We start from the raw sequence: 21,703 nt of genomic DNA, 5'->3' as shown, positions 1-21,703 counted from the left end.
AGGAGAGGGACTATTTTCAAGGGCATGTAGTGACAGATCAAGGGGGAATGGATTCAAACAAAAAGAGAGAAGGTTTAGATTAAATTTGCAAGGAGGAAAATGTTTACTGTGAAGGTGGTGAGGCACTGGCACAAGCTGTCCAGGAAAGGTGTGGACGCCACATCCTGGGTACTGCTCAAGGCCGGGCTGGATGGGGCTCTGAGCAACCTGCTCCTACTGCAAGATGTCTCTGCCCTTGGCAAGGGGCTTGGAACCGGATGATCTTTACGATCCCTTCCAACCCAAACTATTCTGTGATTTGGTGATTCCTTGAGACCTCCAATCTGGTTATAAAACAGCATTTCCTGACCTCATAAGGCCATTTGGGCTAACTACACAGCGGCATTCCCACGCAACCGTGACACAAAGCAGCAAAGCTTTAATTCCCATGCTGAGAAGCATTTAAGCCTTCCAGCCGCTGAGACCTTCTTGTGAATGAGCCCGGCGACCCGAGCAGCCGGCGAACGCCCACGCCCCGCACCGCGGCCGACACCCTGAGACCCCGCCCGCCATTGCGGCCCGCGGGCGCCCCCCGGTGCCGCTGGGCGGGAGCGGCGGGGGGCGGGGGCAGCGGCGCCGCCGCTTCCGGCCTCCATTTTACGCGGCGGCAGCGGCCGGAGGCCGAGGCGGTGCCGTGGGTGGAGGGTTCGGCCTGGACGGGCGCGTTCCGAGTGCCGCGTTGGTTCTTCCTTGGGCGTGGTGGACGAGGTTCTGATCTCCTGTGGCTGCGGTTCCCGGAGTGCCTGAGCTGGGATGGGCTCCCTCAGCTCCCCCGGGAAGTTCGGCCTCGGCCGCTGAGCCCCCCCGGAGCCCCCCGAAAGGTTCGCGGGTCGTGTCCCCGGGGAGCAGGAGGAGGAGAGCGGGGCAGGGCCGGCCGGCCCCGCGGGCAGCATGGACCAGAGCGTGGTGGAGCACCCGGTGACCCTCATCATCAAGGCCCCCAACCAGAAATACACCGACCAGACCATCAGCTGCTTTCTGGAGTGGACTGTGGGCAAGCTGAAGTCCCACCTCTCCAAGGTGTACCCCAGTAAGCCGGTGAGTTGTTGGCCAGCCCTTTTCCCTCGCCTTGTCGATAAGGCTGGCACTGCGGCGACTTGGGGACAGGCGGTTGAGACTTGCCTTTTAAGCCTTGTTAAATAAACAAACAAGAGCCCTGCTGCCGGAGAGAGACCTGCGGGAAGGCGATGGCCGGCCCTCTGCTTTCAGGGAAGTTGGCAATGTAACAAATATGAAGCTGCTCTTTTACATCGTGTGACAAGATCGCAGTGTAGCATCCTGAAAGGCGATATCGCTAAAGATGCTTACTAATGCTTCACTTATCTTTTATTTGGGAACTGAGATTTAGGTATCTCAGTTAACTGAATTTGAGGCTGATTTTTGTAAATCTAAGAGCACTGACTAAGAGTTCTGTCTGTTCTAAAGTACAAGTGATATACTTAGGGTTAACAGGATCTAGGGAATTCATTGAGTTGTGGAGCAGATAGATGTTTATTCATAAAATTATTTGAAATTATGTAGCTGACCTACCTCTAAAATTATTTCCTCTTTGACAAGCCACTTTTCTTGAGATTGTGTGGAAAATGCTGCTGTCAAGTGTTATACAAACTTGTGTGACAGCTGTGACTGTATTTTGAAACTTAATACCTATAGCTTTTTTTTGTTTCTGAGGGCAATATGTTTTATTCCTCCTAAATTGTAAATGTGGCAGTTAGGAGGGGCTATGAAAAAAGCACAGGCAGTAGATGATAGTATTGTATATGTGTAGAATAGCAGTCGTGCAGAACGCTATATTTAAAAATTTGTTCTAGAGAAGGGTATGAGAACTGCAGCAGCATATGGGGCCTACAACCAGGCTTTAGAAAACACCATAAGAAGGTGGCATTTATATTTTAAATTATTTTTCACCTAGTTCAGTAGAAGAATTACTGTCATTGTTGATTTTTTTGACATGGAAAAGTAAAATGGTTGCTTTGTCTCAAAAAGGGTTTCTGCCGTTTGGAGAAAGAAGAAGAAAAGCAGCCAACAACTTGGTCTGTGTCACTGGTACATTGACATCTGTTAAACAGTTGTGAGAGTTTGTGAATATAGTTATTGCTGTGGGTAATTCTCTGCTGAAAGAGCCTATCTGCTGTGGAAAACAAAAATACCTCTCAGCTGATTGCTACTTTGTCCTCCTCACTAGAATTTCCTCCAGTGACGTGTTTGTGAAACACTAGTTTTCTTACTCATCCTATGAATGATCCTGCTAAATTCAGCTCCTGAAAGGAAAGAACCATAGTGAACAAGAGGTTTGCATGTTGCACTGTAGGCTTTAAACAGCAGTATAGTGTTAAATTTCAGTTTCCTGAAACATCTTTCTCCTGTTGAAAATAGATTCCTCAACATGCCTCTCAGTATTTCATGATTAGTTCAGCACACCCAAGTTTGTTCTGGGTTAAAGAATGGGGAGTTTCTTTAATGAGAACTGTCTCAGTAATTCCAGTTTAATTTGGATTTACTGCATTTGCAGTTAAACTAATAACTGAACACAGTATTTTTATTTCACAGGACCTTTCAAATTAAAGTAATAACATAGGAGAGGAGAAAGGTATTTAATAGAATGGCTCCTATGTATAGTAAAATCAAAAAGTACATTTTTGAGTGCTACTGCTTTTTACAAATGTAAGTCCTTTTGCTTTTAGGAGCTCCCCTCCCCCCTTTTTCTTTCCCTTCCTTTTAAACCAGATGAGTGTTAAAAGCTTAATTTCTCTGTTCCCTCACTATGATAGGTCCTGGAAGTAATTTCTATTACCGGGCTATTTTAAGGTGGTGGGAATACACCAGAACACAGAGACTCTACAGGCCTTGGAGTGTTCTTGAAGGGTGTAAAATAGAAGTCAGTTGCTGTCCTGCTTGAAATAGTATTTCAAGTCTTCTGTGTGAATTGAACCTCATTCTTGTATGTGCATCTGTAAATTAAGATAACTGTAAGTGTCCTAATTAAATTTACAATTTATTAAGAGTATTTAGAAAGTGAGGTGATTAGAATAGGCAAATGAGAAGTTAGGTCTTGAGGCAGCGTTATCCAGATTAATTTGTGTAAATTACTTGCCTAAATACATACACATTTCAAATACAGCAGATTTAGATTGGTTTAGTTGTTATTAAAGTTGATACACTTTGCAAAGTAAGCACTTGCATAAGCTAAATAGGTTCAGAAGGGTGTTAAGTTATGTTTGTGAATCTTAACTGAGATTCACGTTTTTCAGTACTTTTGCTCCCTGTCTGCACCAGTTTTCACAGCTCGAGTACTGCAGTTACAGTGTCCCTAAATGAAATACTTATGTAAAATAACACAAGGCTCTTGTAAAATCAGCCTGGATGTCTCAGTCTGGCAGATCCTACCTGCAGTGCATTAACTGCTGCATTGATTACACCCATAAACAGTAATTGAAAACTGCTATTTCTTATTTCCCACAGTACCTGTCATCTAGCATTTGCCTACAGTTCCAACTAGATGGGGTTGTCTGGATTTTTATTAGCTATGGAAGAATGGGAGAGAGGCTTAGTGAACTAAAATAATACCTGTCTGGTAGCTGCAGCTGTATAGCTCAGAGATCACCTGTGTTTCTACTGAGCATTGCTACACTGCCTTAGGTTTGGTGTTTGGTAATGTGCTGGGCATAGCTAGTTTGGACTAAGCATTGCAAAAGAAGTCTTGCATGAAAAATGGAGGAAAAAATTCCAAACCAGTATCTCTAGAGTTCTTAGTTTTGAATACATACATTTTGGATTTTGATTTGCAGACTGTCTCCCATCTCACTCTAGGTTCTAGAATAATTTTCCTCATGCCATGTTCTTTCTTCTGGAAATGGGGCTACTCTAATTATGAGGTTTGAGGTGTTTTTCCATCACAGTTCAGTGTTTCAGCTAGTGGTGAGTGTCCTGTTCTTGAAGCAGGAGGTGTGGCAGTGAAATTTCCTCTGGCAGAGGATGAGTTGAATGCCTTTTCCATTTACTTTGGCATATATGTGAACTACTGTATTTCCACATTTATTACCTCTTCTTCCATCAGTATTAAAAAAAAAATCCATTTCAGAATTGCCAGCTTTCAACCTGAGAATTGCAGGTGATAATCCTTCAGTTCTCGGGCAGTTGTTTAATTTATGAAGGGAAGAGCATGGGATTTAAGGCCTCATCTTCCACATTAAAGTACTCAACATATGCCTAACCTTTTCTTTTGTGGTTTTGTAGGGAGTTAAAATGCATTACTGAAGGCTGTGTAGTCAGCTTTGAGGGGCTGTTTTAATCTTGCCAGTTTCACCTCTGTATAATACTCATATTTAAAAGTGACTTGTATCTTCTTTGAGAAGATGCTTTAATGAGAGGGGGTGGAAGAGGGGCTGGTTCACGAGGTACTGAAGAGAAAAATTGAAAGGGACCATGTAGAAAGCCCCATTAGAGTGAGACAGGCAAAACAGCCCACTAGTGCTATGCTGGATGATGATTTAAAGATTTGGAGTTTGAAGGGTTTTGCTGTTGGGCTTTCCTTGTTTTAAATGCTTATCTGTTCTTATTAATCTCCAGATAATCTGTGTCAGGACCCAGAAACAAGGATTCTTAAAATTTTTCTTCTGATTGCACTGGTCAGTCTAAAGCAACAAGTCTCCAATTTACGGGAAATTAAAGTTTTCTTTAATCTTGATGCTTAAGTTCTGAGTTTTCAGTCCTTTCCCAAACACAGAATGCAGGCTTGCATTCTGCTGGCAGCCTGTTCATGCTTAAAGGGATCAACAAAATGTTATACCTCAAAAGAAGTTACTGACATGAGTCAGGCATTTTTTGGTGTTTTAAGTGTAAATAGAAATAGTACAGCGTTGTTGTTGAATGTATTGCAGTACTTGATCAATTTGAGGTGCAAATAATTAATTCCCCATGCTGGGAGACATAAAAATACTGTCCAAGGCCACTAATAAAAACACAGAAAAGTGCAGAACAGTAGAGAAAATGACTCTTAAATAGAAGTGATAAACAGTTCTACACAGAATGTGGCAGGTTATTTTAAAAAAAAAAAACTTGTATTCAATCATGAATGGCTAGTATGGCTTTGGGGAAAAAGTTAAAGCTTCAGATTTACTGAGTGCTTATTAGCATTATTTGCTTTGAATCTCTGTTTTGTTCTGATGATATGACCATATTTTTTTCCAGGTTAAAAAAACCCAAACCGTTTTGTAACATTTCTGTATTCTGCTAAATTGTTTGGGATCTGTAGAAGGCTGTTGCAAGAAAAAAAAGTCAAAACTTCTGTGAAAGCTTTTCCTAATCACAGTGATCTGGGGCTCAGCTGTTTGTCTTAGTATTAGCATGAACAAGCCAGCAGGGTGAGCAGCAGAGGGTTGGGATAGGCAGAGGAGAGGTGTAAGGCTTGGTGTTTGCATGATGGGGAAATTCTTCAAATAGTTCATGCTGATAATGCATGTTTGTTCCACTGCTGTTAGGCCAGATTTCTTTGTTTAGCATTTGTTTTTCTTTATTTTGTTTGACTGAGGATGCTCATTGTTTTAGCATACTGGACATCTTACTGTAGATAGGGACCTAAAATAGTTTCCTTTAAAATAATTCTGTTGTTATTTCTGTTGTGTGGAATAGTCCAAAGTTATTAAAATATGAACAGTATATAATTTGTTTAAAAAAAGAAATACAATCTTTGTTTACAACACTAGATTGTTTTAAACTGTGAAACTGTAAGAATAGGCAAAAAAGCTTACCCAGGTTGGAAGGCTACCTTGCAAAAAACCTTTTGCTGATTCTTGCTTTTTAATGCTTTCCTTCTTGTTTTTTGTAATGATGTTGGTTTTGGTTTTGTGGGTTTTTATGGTTTTTTTGTCTGCAGGGGGTTTTAGGGTGGGGGCAAGGACTAATAACAGAAAGTCCTTGTTGAAAACGACTGAAATTTGTGTTCTTCTGTGTATCTTAATTGGCATTCCATTGTTCTGCTAACTTTCTTTGCCCCAGCCACTTCTCTATCTATATTTTCAGAAGGTGACTGGGACCAGGAGCAGGGTAAAGAACAAATCACTAAAAGACAGGAATTTTTGAATGTATTTGAAAGTTTTCTTGACAAGCATTTATCCTTAAGTGTTAGTTGTTATGGCACTCTTGCCAAGTGCCTAATAGCATAATTCTTTTTCAGGAGTAATTTGTGAATTGGACTTATGAAGCCTCTGAAATGTTTTTAAGTCTCTCTGTTGGTGATTGGACTTAACATTTGTAGATGAGAAAATTCCTTTTATCTCCAGCTATCTACCTGTGCAGTAGGAAAAAAGCTAAATTCCTTTCTTTGTCCCCATCTCCTAGTCTACAAAGGATCAGAGACTGGTGTATTCTGGCAGACTGCTTCCTGATCATCTGCAGCTGAAAGATGTTCTCAGAAAAGTAAGCTTTATATCAACACCATACAATATTTGATCAAACCCTGGTTTTGGGAAATAGGAATTTAGATTTGTGTTATCTAACTTAAAATTTTCATTGTTGTATTGAGAGATGCAACCATATAATGTTGCTATGTTCTGGAAAATGTATTTTCAAGTATGCCTTGTGTGTAGGATTATGATAATTGTGGATAGAGGAGGTGTTTCCAATTGGTGGGAGAGCAAGTAGGTTATGCTAAGTCCCAAGCAAGTGATATGCTCTGTCATAAAATCATGGAATGATTTGTGTTGGAAGAGACCTTCTAGATCTTCTAGTTACAAACCTCCCGCTTTGGGCAGGGGCACCTTCCACTAGACCACGTTGCTTAGAGCTCCAACCTGGCCTTGACTTCTTTGGACAATCACCACTGTCACATAAATGGAGTTATACAGCATATTTGTGTTGATTTGGGACATCATTTAGATTCTCAGAGAGGTTTAAATCCAGAACTTATGTCAAAAATGTCATTTGTATAAGCAGATAAAGAGTAATATAATAATTATGGAGAACCAAGAATTCTCAATTCCTGAATAATTTTCTGGGAAGGCTGTTTGTTTTCTTGGTCTTGATTTGGCAGCTGTTAACCATTCCTGATGATGTTTGAAACTTTGTTGGTTCTTGTTCTTTTCATTTCATACTTTTAAAAATATTCTGTTGCTTCCTATTGGAACAAATAATTCTATTAGTCTAATTTTGGATTCTTTGGTCAACATTTAGATCCCAGTTCTGAATATGTGTGACATCTCATGCACACATGCTTAGTTTTCAGACTGGCTCAAATAGCTTGGATTGATGATACCAAGTAATAAGGACTTCATTAAGTTAGGAAAGTTCTTAAAAATGCATAGAACAATATATTTAGGGTAGATTATAAACAACTTTTCTTTCAATTTTGATGGTGACAGGAAACATGATGCATTATCTTGAGTTGTCTAAATTATTTGTAAACAGCTCAGGATGAATAAATAGCTGTTATTGGGGAAATGCCTTAGGTCCTTGCACAGTTTTTAATTCTGTGAAATATATGAACTCCATAATATAGTACCTGGCTGTGGGTAAGGATAGTTTTCTCTAGAGTACTGAGGTAAAAATTAATCTGCAGGCTGCAAGAGTGTGTGGGTCACATTTTAAAACTTCCTGTGGAGCAAAGTCTCCAAACGTGGATGGTCCTTTAGTGGGCACCTGAACTTCAGTATTAAGATGGAGAAACAGATGCAGAGGAGTCTTGAGTATTGCTTCAGCAGACTAACACTTTATAATCTTTATTCTGAAATAGTGTTTATTAAATGGGATTAAACTTCTTACCAAAGAAGGTATTTGTAGTTTACTATGTATAGATTTACTAGAAAACTGAAGCTGGACTGTTTCAAACCAGTGTATGCCCTGTGCAACTTAAATGTTCAAAGAAATGGTTACAAAACTTATCTCAAAGCTTAGTTTTGCTTGCTAAGTACAAGATGAAATCCAAATTCCTTAAATTCACTTGGCCTGCTTGCTGTGCACTCGCTTTAGAAAACAATATTTCAAACTTTGTTTATGTGCTAGAGGAGAAACTTTGTAACTAATGTCTTCCTTCACCATACAGGGGCTGTGCTTGACTTCAGAGCATTGGCATAATGCTTTAATGTCATAATGGCACTTACAGGCCTTGAGTGTGGTTAAAGAAATTCAGTGGATTTGAAAGCACACCAGTCTTAAACACAAAGTTAGAACTTTGTGTTGGAAGAAGAGGAGTTTTTGTGCTAAAGCTTTTGAGAGCTTTTGGAAAAACATGATTAAACTTAAATTCAGTCTCATTCTCTGCCAAAATCTTCCTACTGGATTATCTATAAATTCCTAATATTATCTGAGGACTTACTAAATTGCTGAGTCTAGCCTTGTGATACTTGCTCCTTGGTACTAACCAGTCATTTCAAGGACACAAAATGCCTCAGGGCTGGAAGTTGTGACACTCTTCTGGCACAGTGGTGTCCACTACATTACATATGAATAGAAGAATGTTACAATAAACTGCTGCATTTAATAAAGCTGTATGCTGCAGGCTAACCAGTGGTATGTCTTGCTTTCCTTGCCTTTCCTAGGGGCATAAATTCTTATCTAGGAAAAAGGTGATTAGTTAGGTTCAAGGCTTTTGACAAGGCCAAAGTGCTGATCACCTGTGCTCAGTGCTTTCTGATCCTTGCTCTCCCTGACTGGTAAGAAGTTACACTTAATGTAGCAGTGAGGCTGTGCTTGGATTTAGGGGCCAGTTCATGGGAAGGAGTTTAAATGACTGAATGTGCATTGGCTATGCTAGCAGTAATGCACAGTGGTGTGTAAAAGCATTTATCTAGTTTTCTGTATTCCAAAAGATCAAAACCATAAAAATGGGTAGATGGCTGTTATAACACATTTTTATGTAGTTTAAAAAAACCCCTCCAAATGCAGATTTTCTGAATGTCATCTCATTAAAAATGGCAGCTTGCCTACACCATGCTGATTTCAGAAGAGGATAGAGGGATGTTTTTGTTGCTCCTCTTGCTAAAAATTTAGTTACCGAGGAAGCTGCAGTGTGCAATTTAAATATGGAGCCATAGCTGTTGTGTTGCTATGGCCATGTAAGGGAGTGTTTTAATTTGGTACAGTGAAATAGCTTCAGATTGAAGTTATGGCCTTCAGATTTGGGGTGAGCAAGTTCTGGCAGAATTGGCATGGCCTTGCTATATGGCTTCAAGTTGTGGCATGCATTTGCTTCCTCATGTTCAAATATTTGGGAATACTCAAGCCCCACCTAGCACTTTGAATAACATTCCCTGAGCATGGAATATGTGCAGGGGCCCTTCAGTTGCATGTCAGGCTTGAGCCAAGCTAGGGTCAAGCCTAATATGTAATGACAATTGTTCCTGTCTTGGTCTGCTTGTGGAATTCCAGTGCCTACATTTTTCATGTACCCTAATATTTCTATTCAATAACGCTCTTCATAGACTTCAGTGCAAATGTAAGCATTCCTAATTTTAGGTAAACTTAGCCCTGTAAAAAGTGAGAGATTTTTCCAAAAGTTTGTGCTACACTTCCTCATGCTTTTCCTGGAGTTCTTCCATTGGTGCTGCTATACTACAGTTTTAGGGAAAACTGGGATCAAGTCAATGTTCCATATGTTATTGTGGACAGCTTCTAAGAAGGCATTTGTTCCGAAACAGTAGAATTTCTCTTGGGCTCGACTCAAGTGTTGTTCTGTGGTCTCTTGTATAATATTTCTTTAATGCTTACAACTTTGAATTTTTAAAGATTTTTTTTTTACTTGTAAATTTCTCCAATATTGTTGCTTAAGCTCTTTGATTTCTTTAATTTTCAGCAAGATGAATATCATATGGTTCACCTGGTATGTACATCTCGGACACCCCCAAGTTCTCCAAAACCCAGCACCAGTAGAGAAGGTCATGGAGCATCAACCTCCATCAGTAGTTCAGTGAGTTTTTTTCATTCACAGGACATGAATTCCTTCTACACGAAGGAAACTTGCCATTAATTTCTCTTTAACTTTTTATATTTGTCTGTAAAATGGTGTGTTGACAGTAGAGCATGCTATATGAATTTGATAATTTAAGGATGTAATTGTATTTAAGCAAAGATGACCTTTTTCAGATAGTAATAGTTATGTTTATTAGATGATAAAGCACTACTTTTTCTAAGCTACTCTTTTTAACACTGTATTGCAAAGAACGCTTCCCTTTCTCTCCATATCTCTGTATCTTTGGCAGAAATTGCAGAGTGTATCCAGAATTTTAGAAAAACTTAAGTTGAGATTTGCTTTGTGAAAATTTAAGAGAGACCAATCAAAATATTGCTGTTGTTGTGAGATACAGGTGGAACTTGGCCAGGTTTTTTTTTGACAGGAATTGGCCGCTATTTATGTATCAACTTGGAGCTAGTCATAGCATCTGTAAGGCAGTCAAAAGTAGCAAGTGTTCTTAACACTTTTATTAGTTAAATTGTTAACAGAACATGCTTGTTTATGGTGTTTTGAGCCTTCCCCTCCTTACACCCTCCGAAAATGATGGTGGTCTTTGGTTATATTGTTTTAAAAGCAGATATGATTTCTGTTGAGAACTTGATAGTTCTTTTTTTTCCAGAATTGGCAGTATCACTTAGCAACCCTTGAAGGTTAGTCAGAAAGGGATATATAAAATACCAATGTAGGTACATTTCATCTGAGTTGTGTGGATTGTCAGCATATGGGAAATGCCCTTTGAAGTTGTCTGCCTTCATTCTGCTGTTGACAGGGCCTGTGTCAGGCTGCTATGTGACAGTCAGAAACACAAGCAGTTTAAGCAACAGTAGAGAGGGGACTGTGGCTACAACATCTTTTCAAAGGCTTTATTTATATTTCTGTTTACTGGCAGGACTCAGGCAGCCTGCTTGGCAAGTATTTATTGTTGTGTATATCAGTTGTCAGTGTTGTATTTGAATGACTGTATTAATGACTGCTTAAAGCAGGCAGTTTGCGAAGTGCTAAGTTCATAACACTTTGGAGGAAGCAGCCTAAATCCAAAGCTTGAATGGCTTTTGTCCTTCTATTTGTTTTTTATTTTTATTCCTCCCCACCCCCACTGGTCTAGTGGTAAATTCTTCTTGTGTTTTTTGTGGTATAGATGTCTTAAGTAATTGCACCTCCTCGCTTCCTGAGTTGTCAAAGTTAAAGAGGATTTTTGACTAAGTAAATACTACAGTAATTCTTAGCAACAGGATTTGGGGATTTATTACAACTGAAATAATGCATCTCAATGGCCCCATTGTAATCTTGTTACGGTGACAGTTTAGAAGCCAGGTACCAGAGGTCTGACACTGGTTTAGGTGTGTTCCTTGGAGCCTGAGTAGTTCCTAGCTGTTTCCCTATTCTCATTGATAGCTCCCTTCCAGTGATGAGTGCAGCAATTTGGATTGGGCAGCTGGCACAGTGAAGAGGGTGAAGAGTAGAAGGGATAACTAAAGATAAGGATAGGGGAATGGTGTTTTAAGCCACTGTCTCAGAAGACAGTCATATCCTGAAGTTACAGTTACTTCTGTTAACAATAGTCACTAGACTTTCTGTTCCTGCTAAATATTATTTCAATTAAGTTTTAGTTTGCTTCAGCTTTTTGAAACTATGATTCCCAGTGACTTGTGGTTTTCTCTGGAAACTATCAAGTGTTGAGTCTTTCTGAAAAATTGTTTTATTTTTTCCCCTCTTGCACCTGAGTGCAGTTTTGAATTTCTGTTTTTACTAAGGCTTGCCAGAACCAATAAAACCACAGAAGACTTACCCAGTGTTTACACTCTTATTAAAATTTGTGACAAAACATTAAAGCAAGTAGTTTTTTAAGACATCGTGGTAAATCTTATAACTGTGCCAAAGATCCACAACCTTGATTTTATTTATTTTTAAGAATTTAGACCGTTCTGGATCAACTGGTGCCTCACCCACACACCAAGAAGCTGCTTCTACGTCTTTGAACACTAGTGCAGATGGAGTGAGGCATCGTAATCTTCCACAAGCACACAGCAATCCCATGCCAAGCCACCAGTTCCCTTATTTAATGCAAGGGTAAGTGAGACTGAAGCAATCCTCACTCTTTGATACTCTTTACAATGCTTTAAATGTTCAGTTGCAATTAAATTTTTTTTCTCAGTCTGGAAAACCCATTTGGCTAGTTCACTTTGAAGCATAAGTCAAGTTAGAAAAGTTTTCATGTGAAAATTAGTGGTTTTAGCCAGGAGTCAGTCAAAGAGGAAGTGCTCTTGGTGCTCTCCTTCAGGCTGATTTTTGTTACTTTTCTTTATGCTTCCTGCCCTCAATTTTCTTGGAGAAGTGCAGCTTTAATATGTCTTGTGGATGTAGTTAGTAATGTAACTGATAGAATTACTACTTCTGGTTGTCTTTTCTGTCCCTTATTTTAGCAATCAGCACTAAATTCTTAGCAGAATGTGATGGTTTCTAGTTTTTTACACATAAGAGATGTAATTTTTCATTTCTCCATATTTGATTCAACTGTAGAAATGATATGCAGGTGTTTTGAGTACATGTAGTGCTTGTGTATCTACAACAGAATGTTTAAGGATTTTCATACATGCCAGTGAAAGGTAACCAAGTCTAGATCAGGTCTGTTACTGCATAACTATTCAAGTTTTGTTCTTTTTTTTTTTTGTGCTTAAAAAGCAGCTTTAGGAATTTTAAGCCATGTGACCTTAGCTGCTGCTTAAACATGTTTTTGTTGTTAGTAGCAGTAGTAGCAGCTTCTTCCAAGGGGAAAACAGGAGGATGGTATGTTCTGAGATGATAGCTGTCATTTCTTCAGGGAGCCACTTTCAAGCTTCCTTTCTGACAAGGTGTTCTTCCAGTACTGTATGGATTCTAGAAACCTGCTTTGGGGAATGTTGAAACAAAAACCCCTAAAATATGAATGTGCTAACAGTAACATTGCTTCTGTTGCTGGAAAGAAAACAGATGCCAGGAGCTGTTAAAGCTTACTAAAAAGAGTTTCAGTTTAATTTACATGCTCTCATTACAGTTAGCTTAGACTTTACTCTTCTTGCTAGTTTTCATCTTGAATTTATTTTTTTAATTATTATTATCTGAATTGTACTATCTAATGGCAAGAGTGGGTGGAGATTTGTTATTCTGACCAAATGCATCTTCACAGACGTGGTCATGCTTGCCCTTCTGACAAAGCTAGGCAGCACCAGGTTGACTGTCAGGACTGCTGTTGGTGTAACTTATTTTTGTAAATTAATTCCAGAAGCAATTTATTATGTGTTGTGTGAATGACCAATCTGTAAGAAGTTTTAACATTTTTCTAATTAGCTTTTCACATAGACCTATTCTGAGTTTTTGTCAAATGTGGTGAACTGAATAGGCTGTGGACTCCAAAAGGCAGCAGAACCATTATTTAGTCTTTGGGCTGAATTAATTTGTGTCAGTTTGGGAGACATTGCTGTCTTGGAAAGAAGGAATAACACCTTAAAAATACTAAGTCTGTGACTTGCTATGTCTAGCATGTAATGTGGATTGAGAGAAGTGGATTTGTGGACTGAAAGAAGTGCAGAGAACCTGACATGACTGTACATATTTCAGGGGTTTCAGTCCTACTTGGACTATTTCTAGCTTGGTTACCTGGAATAGGGTCCTGCTTGTTTTTGTGGTGCATTGGCAGTACACCCAAATCACATATTTCAATTTTGTGTAATCCAGAAGGAATCCAGATGGTGTTCCAAGAGCATTCTGTGGTGCAAACAGAGCTGTAGTAAGAGCAAGTGACTGGAGGCTTCCAGGAGTGCATTCCTAATCTGAACAGAAATGCCAAAATAAACAAACTCTAAAAAATCCTAGGCTTTTTTTTTTTTTGAAAGTATTTTAATGGAATGCTGTCAGAACTTGAAGTAGATCTTTGTGGACTGTTGGGTATTGGCTCTGCTCAACTTGAAATAATCTGTGTGCAGTGCCTGCTGGAGTCTGCTTGCTTCTTTAAGAACCTTTTTAATCCTTCAGTAGTCTTTTCAGATGCATCTGCTTTTGCTTTTAGGCACTGCTGCTTGTATTCCAGCAGAAATAGCCTCTCTTCTTTTAGCTGTCACTTAAACATCATTTGGGGCAGTGGGATCTAGCTTTAATGTAATTTATGTGCAGATCAAGACTTGCTAGGAAAATGAAGATTCATAGCTGAAACTGGTGTTACTTTGTTGATTTTTCTTTTATTTTCATGACCAAACAGTTTTTATTCTCGCTTTTCTTGCATGATGAAATATAGGCACTACTGATAGGGAAAGATCACCAGGTGTTTGAAAATTTATGTAAGAGTCACTTTCCTTGGGTGTTTTGCAATACTTGATTGACTTGTACAAATAAGTAATGTGGATGTTAGATGATTAAATTACGGTTTTGATGTTTTTTCGGCTCCTGGCTTAAAGCTGCAGTATGAGAGTTGAACATACTTTGGGAAAATAGCATTTAGTTCAGATTGTTGAAGTATTACAGGGAAAAAAATTAAAACCTTCTGTTGCTTTTAAGCTTTTGCAAATGCTGTTTTTAAGAACTCCAAACTTGAGGTGGGACTGGGGAAGTAGTTTGTGTATGTGCCAAGTGATTCTTCAGCTGTGAGGAGCAAGCACAGCATTGTCTGCTCCTGTGGGCTTTGTTGGGGATCGGGGTCTGTGCTGCAGAGGCACAAACAGAACACAAGGGCTTAGCCCTGGCAGGGCTCACATTTCAGGCTGGAGAGCGCTTGGAAGCAGTAAACAGACAAAAGACATCAAGGCAGTGAAATCATTTGTCAAGTGTGGGTGGCCCATCTAGTGAAATGCTTTTGTATTGTGCACACAGTAATGTTTGAAAGCAATCAACAAAATGGCATACTGACAGCATGCAATATATCTCAGCACATAAATACATTGCTGCATCAGTCACCTTTGCTCTATTGTCTTCTAAGTAGCAGGTATCATAGTGGAGGATACTGAAATGCTGCCTGAAGTTGATATTCCAGGCTTTTAAGTCTGAATAAAAATTCTTGTTTTTTCACTCGTGGTGAGCAGTATCTTTGTGACAACCTTGCCTTCAAATTCAGTGCTGGTTAGTTTATTTGGGTATCTTCCATAGAGCAAAAGAAGTAGTTTTGTGCTTTTGAGCCATCCTGAGTGCTTTTGAGCCCTCCTGAGGAGCACTATGTCTCTTTTCAGAATATTCTGAAGCTACCTGTACCATTTGAACTGTTTTCTGGCTTATCCAACTGTTCTTCTGTTGTCTGCTCTGCTTTGTTCTCCAGTCTTGGAATGCCTATACAGATGCTGTTTGCTTCTTTGTTCTTACACTGTTGCTGCCATTCTTTTGATATACTCTGCTTCCTAACTCTTTCTCCTCCTTTTGGAAAAAGATGAGGAGAAGGTATTGTGCTACTTTACTTTTTCCTTGAACAGCAAGCTGCCTTGCTTTGCTGAGAAGATCCTCTTCTTTGTGGAGGTTCTTCTCACTGGAATACATTGTTACAGTGTAAAGAGTTGTTTCTGAATTTCATAAGCTGACTTAATATCATGGCAGCTGTAATAGCTGTATAATTGACAGCATCTGCCTCCATTTGATTTTTGATGAGCAAAGAAAATACTGCTGTACTAGCTAGCATTCTGAGCCAGAAGCCAGTTGTAAGCCATTAATTTTGCTCAATTAATGGAGCCAAGTCTTGAAAAATTAAGTCTTTCTTCTCAAAAAGTCACGTCTTCTAGAAAAGCTATTGGGGAAAATAGAATTAGAAACCACCACAATATTTGAATGGGAAAGAAATCATGTGAAAGAAAAGAGCATGACAACTGAACTTCTGTGGTTTGTCTTGTTTGACTGGCTACTTAATCTACTATTAAGCTTTAAGACATCAAGAAAGCAGCTTTCAAAAGAGTTTGAAAGAAAGGCGAGGCTCAAATCCAGTGATATTTCTAAAAGATGTATCTGTGAGAGCAAGCTTAGCCTAAGCCCTCTCAACTTTTTTTGAGGTCAACATAGCAGTTACAAGGAAGAACCCTAAAATCTGTATGTGAGAAAAGGAAGTGGCGAATTCCTTCAGAACTCACCCAGGCAAGTTGAATAGTACGGATTTTTGCTGACTGAGGTGGAAGTGAGTGATCCTGCCTGTTCAAAACCCCATCTGATATTCTACCTGCTTGAAATTGAGACACTGCTCAGTGATTTGTCTCAGCACACTACTTAATGGCACTCATGTAGAATATTTAAATCATCTTTACATTTTGAGGTCAAATGTTTTGTGAATTTTGGAGGAGTCTTATCTCTCCAAGTGTATGCCAGATCCAGGGAGAGAAAAACACATTCTTATAGCTTTCAGTTGTAAATCATGATTAATGTTTTTCAACAGTAGCTCCATGGCATTGCTGTTTCAACACATTAATTATACATAAATAAACAGCATCAGCAGGGCTCCTGGTTAACGCTTTCAATATTTGAAATAAACCTTGAATAATGCCTCTGACTGTTTCAGTTTGTGTTTGGTATCAGGAAAGTACTTTTGGTGGTTTTTTGGGTTTGTTTTCCTCTAAACTGTTGTCAAAACAGGTTATAGCTAAATGCAAACACAACAGTTTTAGCAGAGGTCATGGTGTTGCATGGCAGGTTCTTGTCCAGAATTACAGTGCAATACTTATTCATGTGTAACATGGAAAAAAGATTTTAATGTCTTCCTCCCATCTTTCTTTCTGGGCATGTCGTGTATATCTGAGTGCCTGGTAGACTAATGAAATCTCTTGGTGATATCTTTGCAGGGAGTGCCTTACTTAGGGAACAGGTGTAGTCTGCAGTACAATTACAGCAGTCTCAGCTTTTGCTACCTGCAGTCTGAATAAACTTTTCTTCATGCTTTATACTCTCATGCTGTCCTGAAAGATGTCCTGGTTTACTACAGTTCACTACATCAAAATCTTTTGGGAAAGAGTTGGAAATCTTGCCAAAACATGCTATATGCTCTAGGAGGTAAGAGAGGATAAGAAGTCTTATAGCAGACAAAACCAACCAAAACTTATGTACAGGAGTTTTATCTCTCTTGCATGTGAATCAGAATCACATATACTCAAAATATTGAAGGGGGGGAAGTAAATCCTTTACAGTGTTCTTAGTTGCAATCTTCAGAAGCTGTATCTGAAAGATTAGTTTGTTGTCTTTGCTTATGTTATTTCTTCAGATCTCTGATCACGGTGATATTTCAGATATTGCTTCCAAAAGAAAACTGTAGAAGATAGTGCATTTTCCCTTTAGACCTCTTGTAGACCTTTAAGGATGACCTCTGAATTTGAAAGGAATTGTATGAAAGAATTTCTGCAGTTAGCACAGTCTTTCCAGCATTGTTTTGTCCCAGAGATGCAGCTAGTGCACATACTAAATGCAAACCAAAATTTTCTTTCTATGGAAATAACCTTGCTCATTCATTTCTTTTATGAAAATGTAGTGCTTTTTTGGAATGGGTTAGATGATCTTACTATGTGTTACTTCAGCATGTTATTTTAGGGGAACAAATGAGAGGAGAAATGCTACTTTAATTGTTTTTTAATACTAGCACGCTTTTTAAATGTCACAATTCAGAGCTGAATGTTTTTCCTTAAATCGTTTTCTAGCAACATAGGCAACCAGTTTCCAGGCCAAGGTGCTCCTGCTGGATTTTCCATGTATCCTGCATTCAGTCCCTTACAGATGATATGGTGGCAACAGATGTATGTACGTCAGTACTACATGCAATAGTAAGTCTGCATTATCTTAGTACTCAGCTACACTAGTGAAAAGAATATATTAAATGCTTTTTTCAGGATCAAAATGGCAGTGTTTATTTTGTCTATCTCTGTCTTACACTCTGTTTTCTCTAGCAAATTATGAAATCTAGTCTTGAATTAGAATTAATGTCTTAGTAAATAAAACTCTAAGGGAGAATGCAGTTTGTTTTGACATGTATTACATCTGGAACTGTAGCAAAGAAGACAGGCTTAGTAATTATGGTGCATGTTTTTTGACAAACCAGGTTTATGTTTAAATTTTTAGCCAAGCTGCTGTTTCAGCCCAAGTGACTTCCAGCACTGAGCCAGCGAGATCTGCAGTTGCCCAGGGTGTAAATTCAGAACACGCTCCTGCAAATGAGCCTGCAGCAGTGCCAAATGTAGCTGTCCAGGACAACAGGCCTGTAAACCAAAATGTTCAGATGAATGCACAGGGTGGCCCAGTAGTGAATGAAGAGGACTTCAACCGGGACTGGCTGGACTGGATGTACACGTTCTCTAGAGCAGCAATTCTTCTGAGCATTGTATACTTCTATTCTTCTTTCAGTCGGTTTGTCATGGTAATGGGAGCCATGCTGCTGGTTTATTTGTGAGTACAACAGTTGAGTATAGCTGCAGATCTGAGATGTGGAGTATGGTGCTGATGTTTATTCCATTTAAAATAAAAAATCATCCACGTGCAAAAATTTACACACTGCTCCTTTACAATAGGATGTGTCTGTTAAAAAAACAAATTTAAACAAGTAGAGAAACTGATGTGAAGAAAAGTAATTCTCAAAATGTTTTTACACTGAGCTGGATGCTTCTTATACCTGAAACACAATGTTTTTACATACTGGTGATATTAATTGATCAGTATTGTTGAAGTGTAGCATTTTGGAATGAAAATTTAGAAAGCAGATCTGTGAGGGGAAGGAAGCTCATATAGGTCAAGCATATACTTGCATAAACTTAAATTTACTGCTTGGATATGAAATTGTAGAGCAAGGCTCAAATATCTTTCCAAAATAACACATAGGGGTGTGTGCAGTAAGTTTTCTTAGGTAATGGTACTGTAATAGTAGGGTACTAGATCTGGTAGAATACAGAGATGTAAAATTTTTTTAACTATATGTCATAAAGACCTAAGCACATTCTGTGCTTAGTTGAGAAATACCAGTACTGTTGTCATCACTTCCTTTTAATGATGTAAATAGAAGTGGAAAACATAAGTAATGCTTGGTATTTTGGACTGATGTCATTCACTGAGAGTTTCCTTACCCTGTAGTCTCAGTCCCAACTAGGACTGTTCTTTCATACAGGTAAGGTAATTGAAATCGGAATATAGATGCTTGGAAATGTAGGAGAGGCTTATTTTATTTGCAGTGGTGATGTGGTTCAAGCATTAGATGAAATTTAAATTGCTTTTTTCCACAGCAAATTAAATTTAAACTAAGAAATTAAGACTGGCTTTGAAAACTTACTTAACTTCAGTGCTTAAAAATGGGGAGGAGACCCATATTCTACATGTTTAATCACCTAATTGTGGTACATTATTCGTCTTCTGGAACTGAGGGCTGTGAACAGCAAGACCTTAATGCAAACATTGAAGAATAGCCATTCAGTTTAGTAGTGTGAATCACAGAAAAATAGATGTAACCTCATTCATGTGAAAATACTTGCAGAATTTGCTGCAGTAGTGAGCTGTAGAAGAAAAAATTTTTGTTGCTTTCAAAAGAGAGGTTTTCAACTGTTCCGCTTTCTTACATAGACACCAAGCTGGATGGTTTCCCTTTAGGCAAGAGGGAGGCCAACAACAGGCAGCCAATAATGCAGAAGTGAACCGTGATGGGCAACATGCAAATAATCCTGATCTTGAAGAGATGGTGAGTAAGGGCAGACATGTCTTTTGAGACTCCTATTTATTATATTGTATGTTGTAGTGCCTGGACAGAAAGCCAGCTTTTGTGGAATGGATTTGGTTTAACCAGAAGGCTTTCAGCATTGTCCTCAGGTTGTGCCTGCTGCTTAAATTCTGTATTTCTCCAGTCTGACAATTACTGATTGTCTCTACTTGAATCACAGACTTTCTTCGTGCTAGTTACTTCAGGAGGTTGTTCTGAGAGAAGTCACTTAATGTAGGAAGATACTGCTGGTTACCTTATGTCAGAATTCCGAAAAGAAGCAGTTGAATTGCTTCAATTTCTGTTTTTAAAGGAGCGACTTATGGATGATGGGATTGATGAAGACAGCGGAGAAGATGCAGGTGAAGATGGCAATACAGAGCAGCAGCCTGGATTCATGGCTTCTGCTTGGTCCTTTATCACAACCTTCTTCACATCACTGATCCCTGAAGGGCCTCCACAGGTTGGCAATTAAAGTGGAAAAAGAACTGTGTCAGGCAGCCTCAGTAGCCATATGTAGAAGTGGAGCAGATTCTAGAGAGTGTTCTAAATACAGTGCAATTTCTGGAAATTTATAATGTTATCTTTTTGATCATGGTGTACAAAAATGTGTATTTTTTTTTTTCTTTTGGCTTTCTCATGCATTGACTATTTTAAGCACAAGTGGACTACTAAATGCTTTCTTTAAGATTCTTCTTTTTCTGAAGAATAAAATGTAAAGATATTGGTCTTCCATGTTTTGTTTTATTTTCAAATGTGTGTTACTCTGATGCAAAGAGCTTGTATGTAATCTGCACCCTTACCTCTTTAAAGAGCTGTTAAAAGTATGAACGTTGACAGACCTTTCCAAATGCTCTCTATTTACCGGAATAACTAATCTTGTGTTTGATGCAGGGTATGAATTCTCACATGGGATTTGGAACTTACATAATTCCTGAGAGAATGCACTTAACACAAGGGTTACTTGTTAATGGCATGTTGTCTTCATGTCAGAACATAGTAAGCTTCTTCGTTTAAAAAGCTGAGAGCTTTTTCTTGAGACTGTACTGACATTCATTAAAGTTGGAGGTATTTGACAGCTCTTCAAAGACAATTGGCAGTGATGGGATAAACCTTAAATGTTTGATACATACAGTACTTTTTAAGGAGAATATAGCTGTGCTGGGGCAAAACATGTACATTAGGTTTTTTAATAAAGACTGTTATGGTAACTCTTTTGGATGTTTATATGCATATTTGAATGCAAATGGCTAAATTGTGCCTCCTTAAGGATGAGGATATGATTAATTTGCGAGTGTAATAAAGTTATCATGGTGGCATTACTGACATTGACCAAAGTGATGTGTTTGTAGCAGCGTCTGTACAGTTATGAGTATGCTCTCAACACCAGACTGTCTGTATTCTTTAACTTCATTAACCTAATTAAAACTGAGAAAGAAAATGGTACATGAGAGAGTAGCAGAGTGCTATGTCAGGTTTTTGGTTGCTTTCCTTAATCATTGTCAAGAAGGTACATTTGGTTTTGTTCGTAATTCTGAAGTTATGGTGTGCTCTCTAACTTAAAATTGTCTGCAAAGATTCTGTTACACTACCACCAAAGTAAAGCCTGTTTGACCTCAAGTACAGGACAAAGCTCCTGAATATTCTGAATGAGTGATAAATAGGGATTTATTTTTCGCTTGATTTTGTTAAACTGCTATGCAGCCAAGTTTTAAACTAAAAGAAAACCTTTTAAGTTTTGCAAGTTTGTCAGAGGAGAAATAGAAACGTAAGTCTTAAAAGCATCAGTTATGTTATTTGCTTTATAGGTATCAATGATGAATAAGTAATTTTTAATTATGAAGTTTTCTTCCTATTTTTACTACAGAAAGCTGCTCTAAGTTTAGGTTCTTTACTAGGTATACATAAAATGGGTGGACCTTGTCTATGAAAAGTTACCTTTTTTAGTTTGGCAGATGGATCTAACTTGACTAATAATTTAAGACATGCTACAAAAACTTAGGTTTTTAAAGGAGTGCCACAAGTGTCTTGTATGTAATAGGCCTTACTTCTGGAAT

At 38.6% G+C, this 21,703-nt stretch overlaps 1 protein-coding gene across 4 annotated transcripts; it reads left to right on the top strand.

Annotated features, from left to right (window-relative positions):
- The first annotated feature begins 674 nt into the window (after window positions 1–674).
- On the top strand, window positions 675–20,972 carry HERPUD2 (HERPUD family member 2). 4 transcript variants are annotated; one of them, XM_059473900.1, is made up of 8 exons: window positions 675–1,077; window positions 6,379–6,456; window positions 9,827–9,940; window positions 11,898–12,055; window positions 17,611–17,733; window positions 18,029–18,352; window positions 19,541–19,628; window positions 19,960–20,972. In XM_059473900.1, the coding sequence occupies exons 1-8, from the start codon at window positions 931–933 to the stop codon at window positions 20,119–20,121; spliced, it is 1,194 nt and encodes a 397-aa protein (XP_059329883.1). In that variant the 5' UTR covers window positions 675–930; the 3' UTR covers window positions 20,122–20,972. The 4 variants fall into 4 exon arrangements, with proteins under 4 accessions (XP_059329883.1, XP_059329873.1, XP_059329899.1 ...); XM_059473890.1 differs by having other exon boundaries at window positions 19,514–19,628; XM_059473916.1 differs by having other exon boundaries at window positions 19,514–19,628; window positions 19,828–20,972.
- Window positions 20,973–21,703: the final 731 nt, after the last annotated feature.

This window comes from Ammospiza nelsoni, chromosome 1 (genome assembly GCF_027579445.1).
Source record: "Ammospiza nelsoni isolate bAmmNel1 chromosome 1, bAmmNel1.pri, whole genome shotgun sequence".
In the NCBI taxonomy this organism is placed as follows: Eukaryota; Metazoa; Chordata; class Aves; order Passeriformes; family Passerellidae; genus Ammospiza; species Ammospiza nelsoni.
The sequence above is the reverse complement of the archived record's forward strand: the minus strand, read 5'-3'. Positions and strand labels throughout refer to the sequence as shown.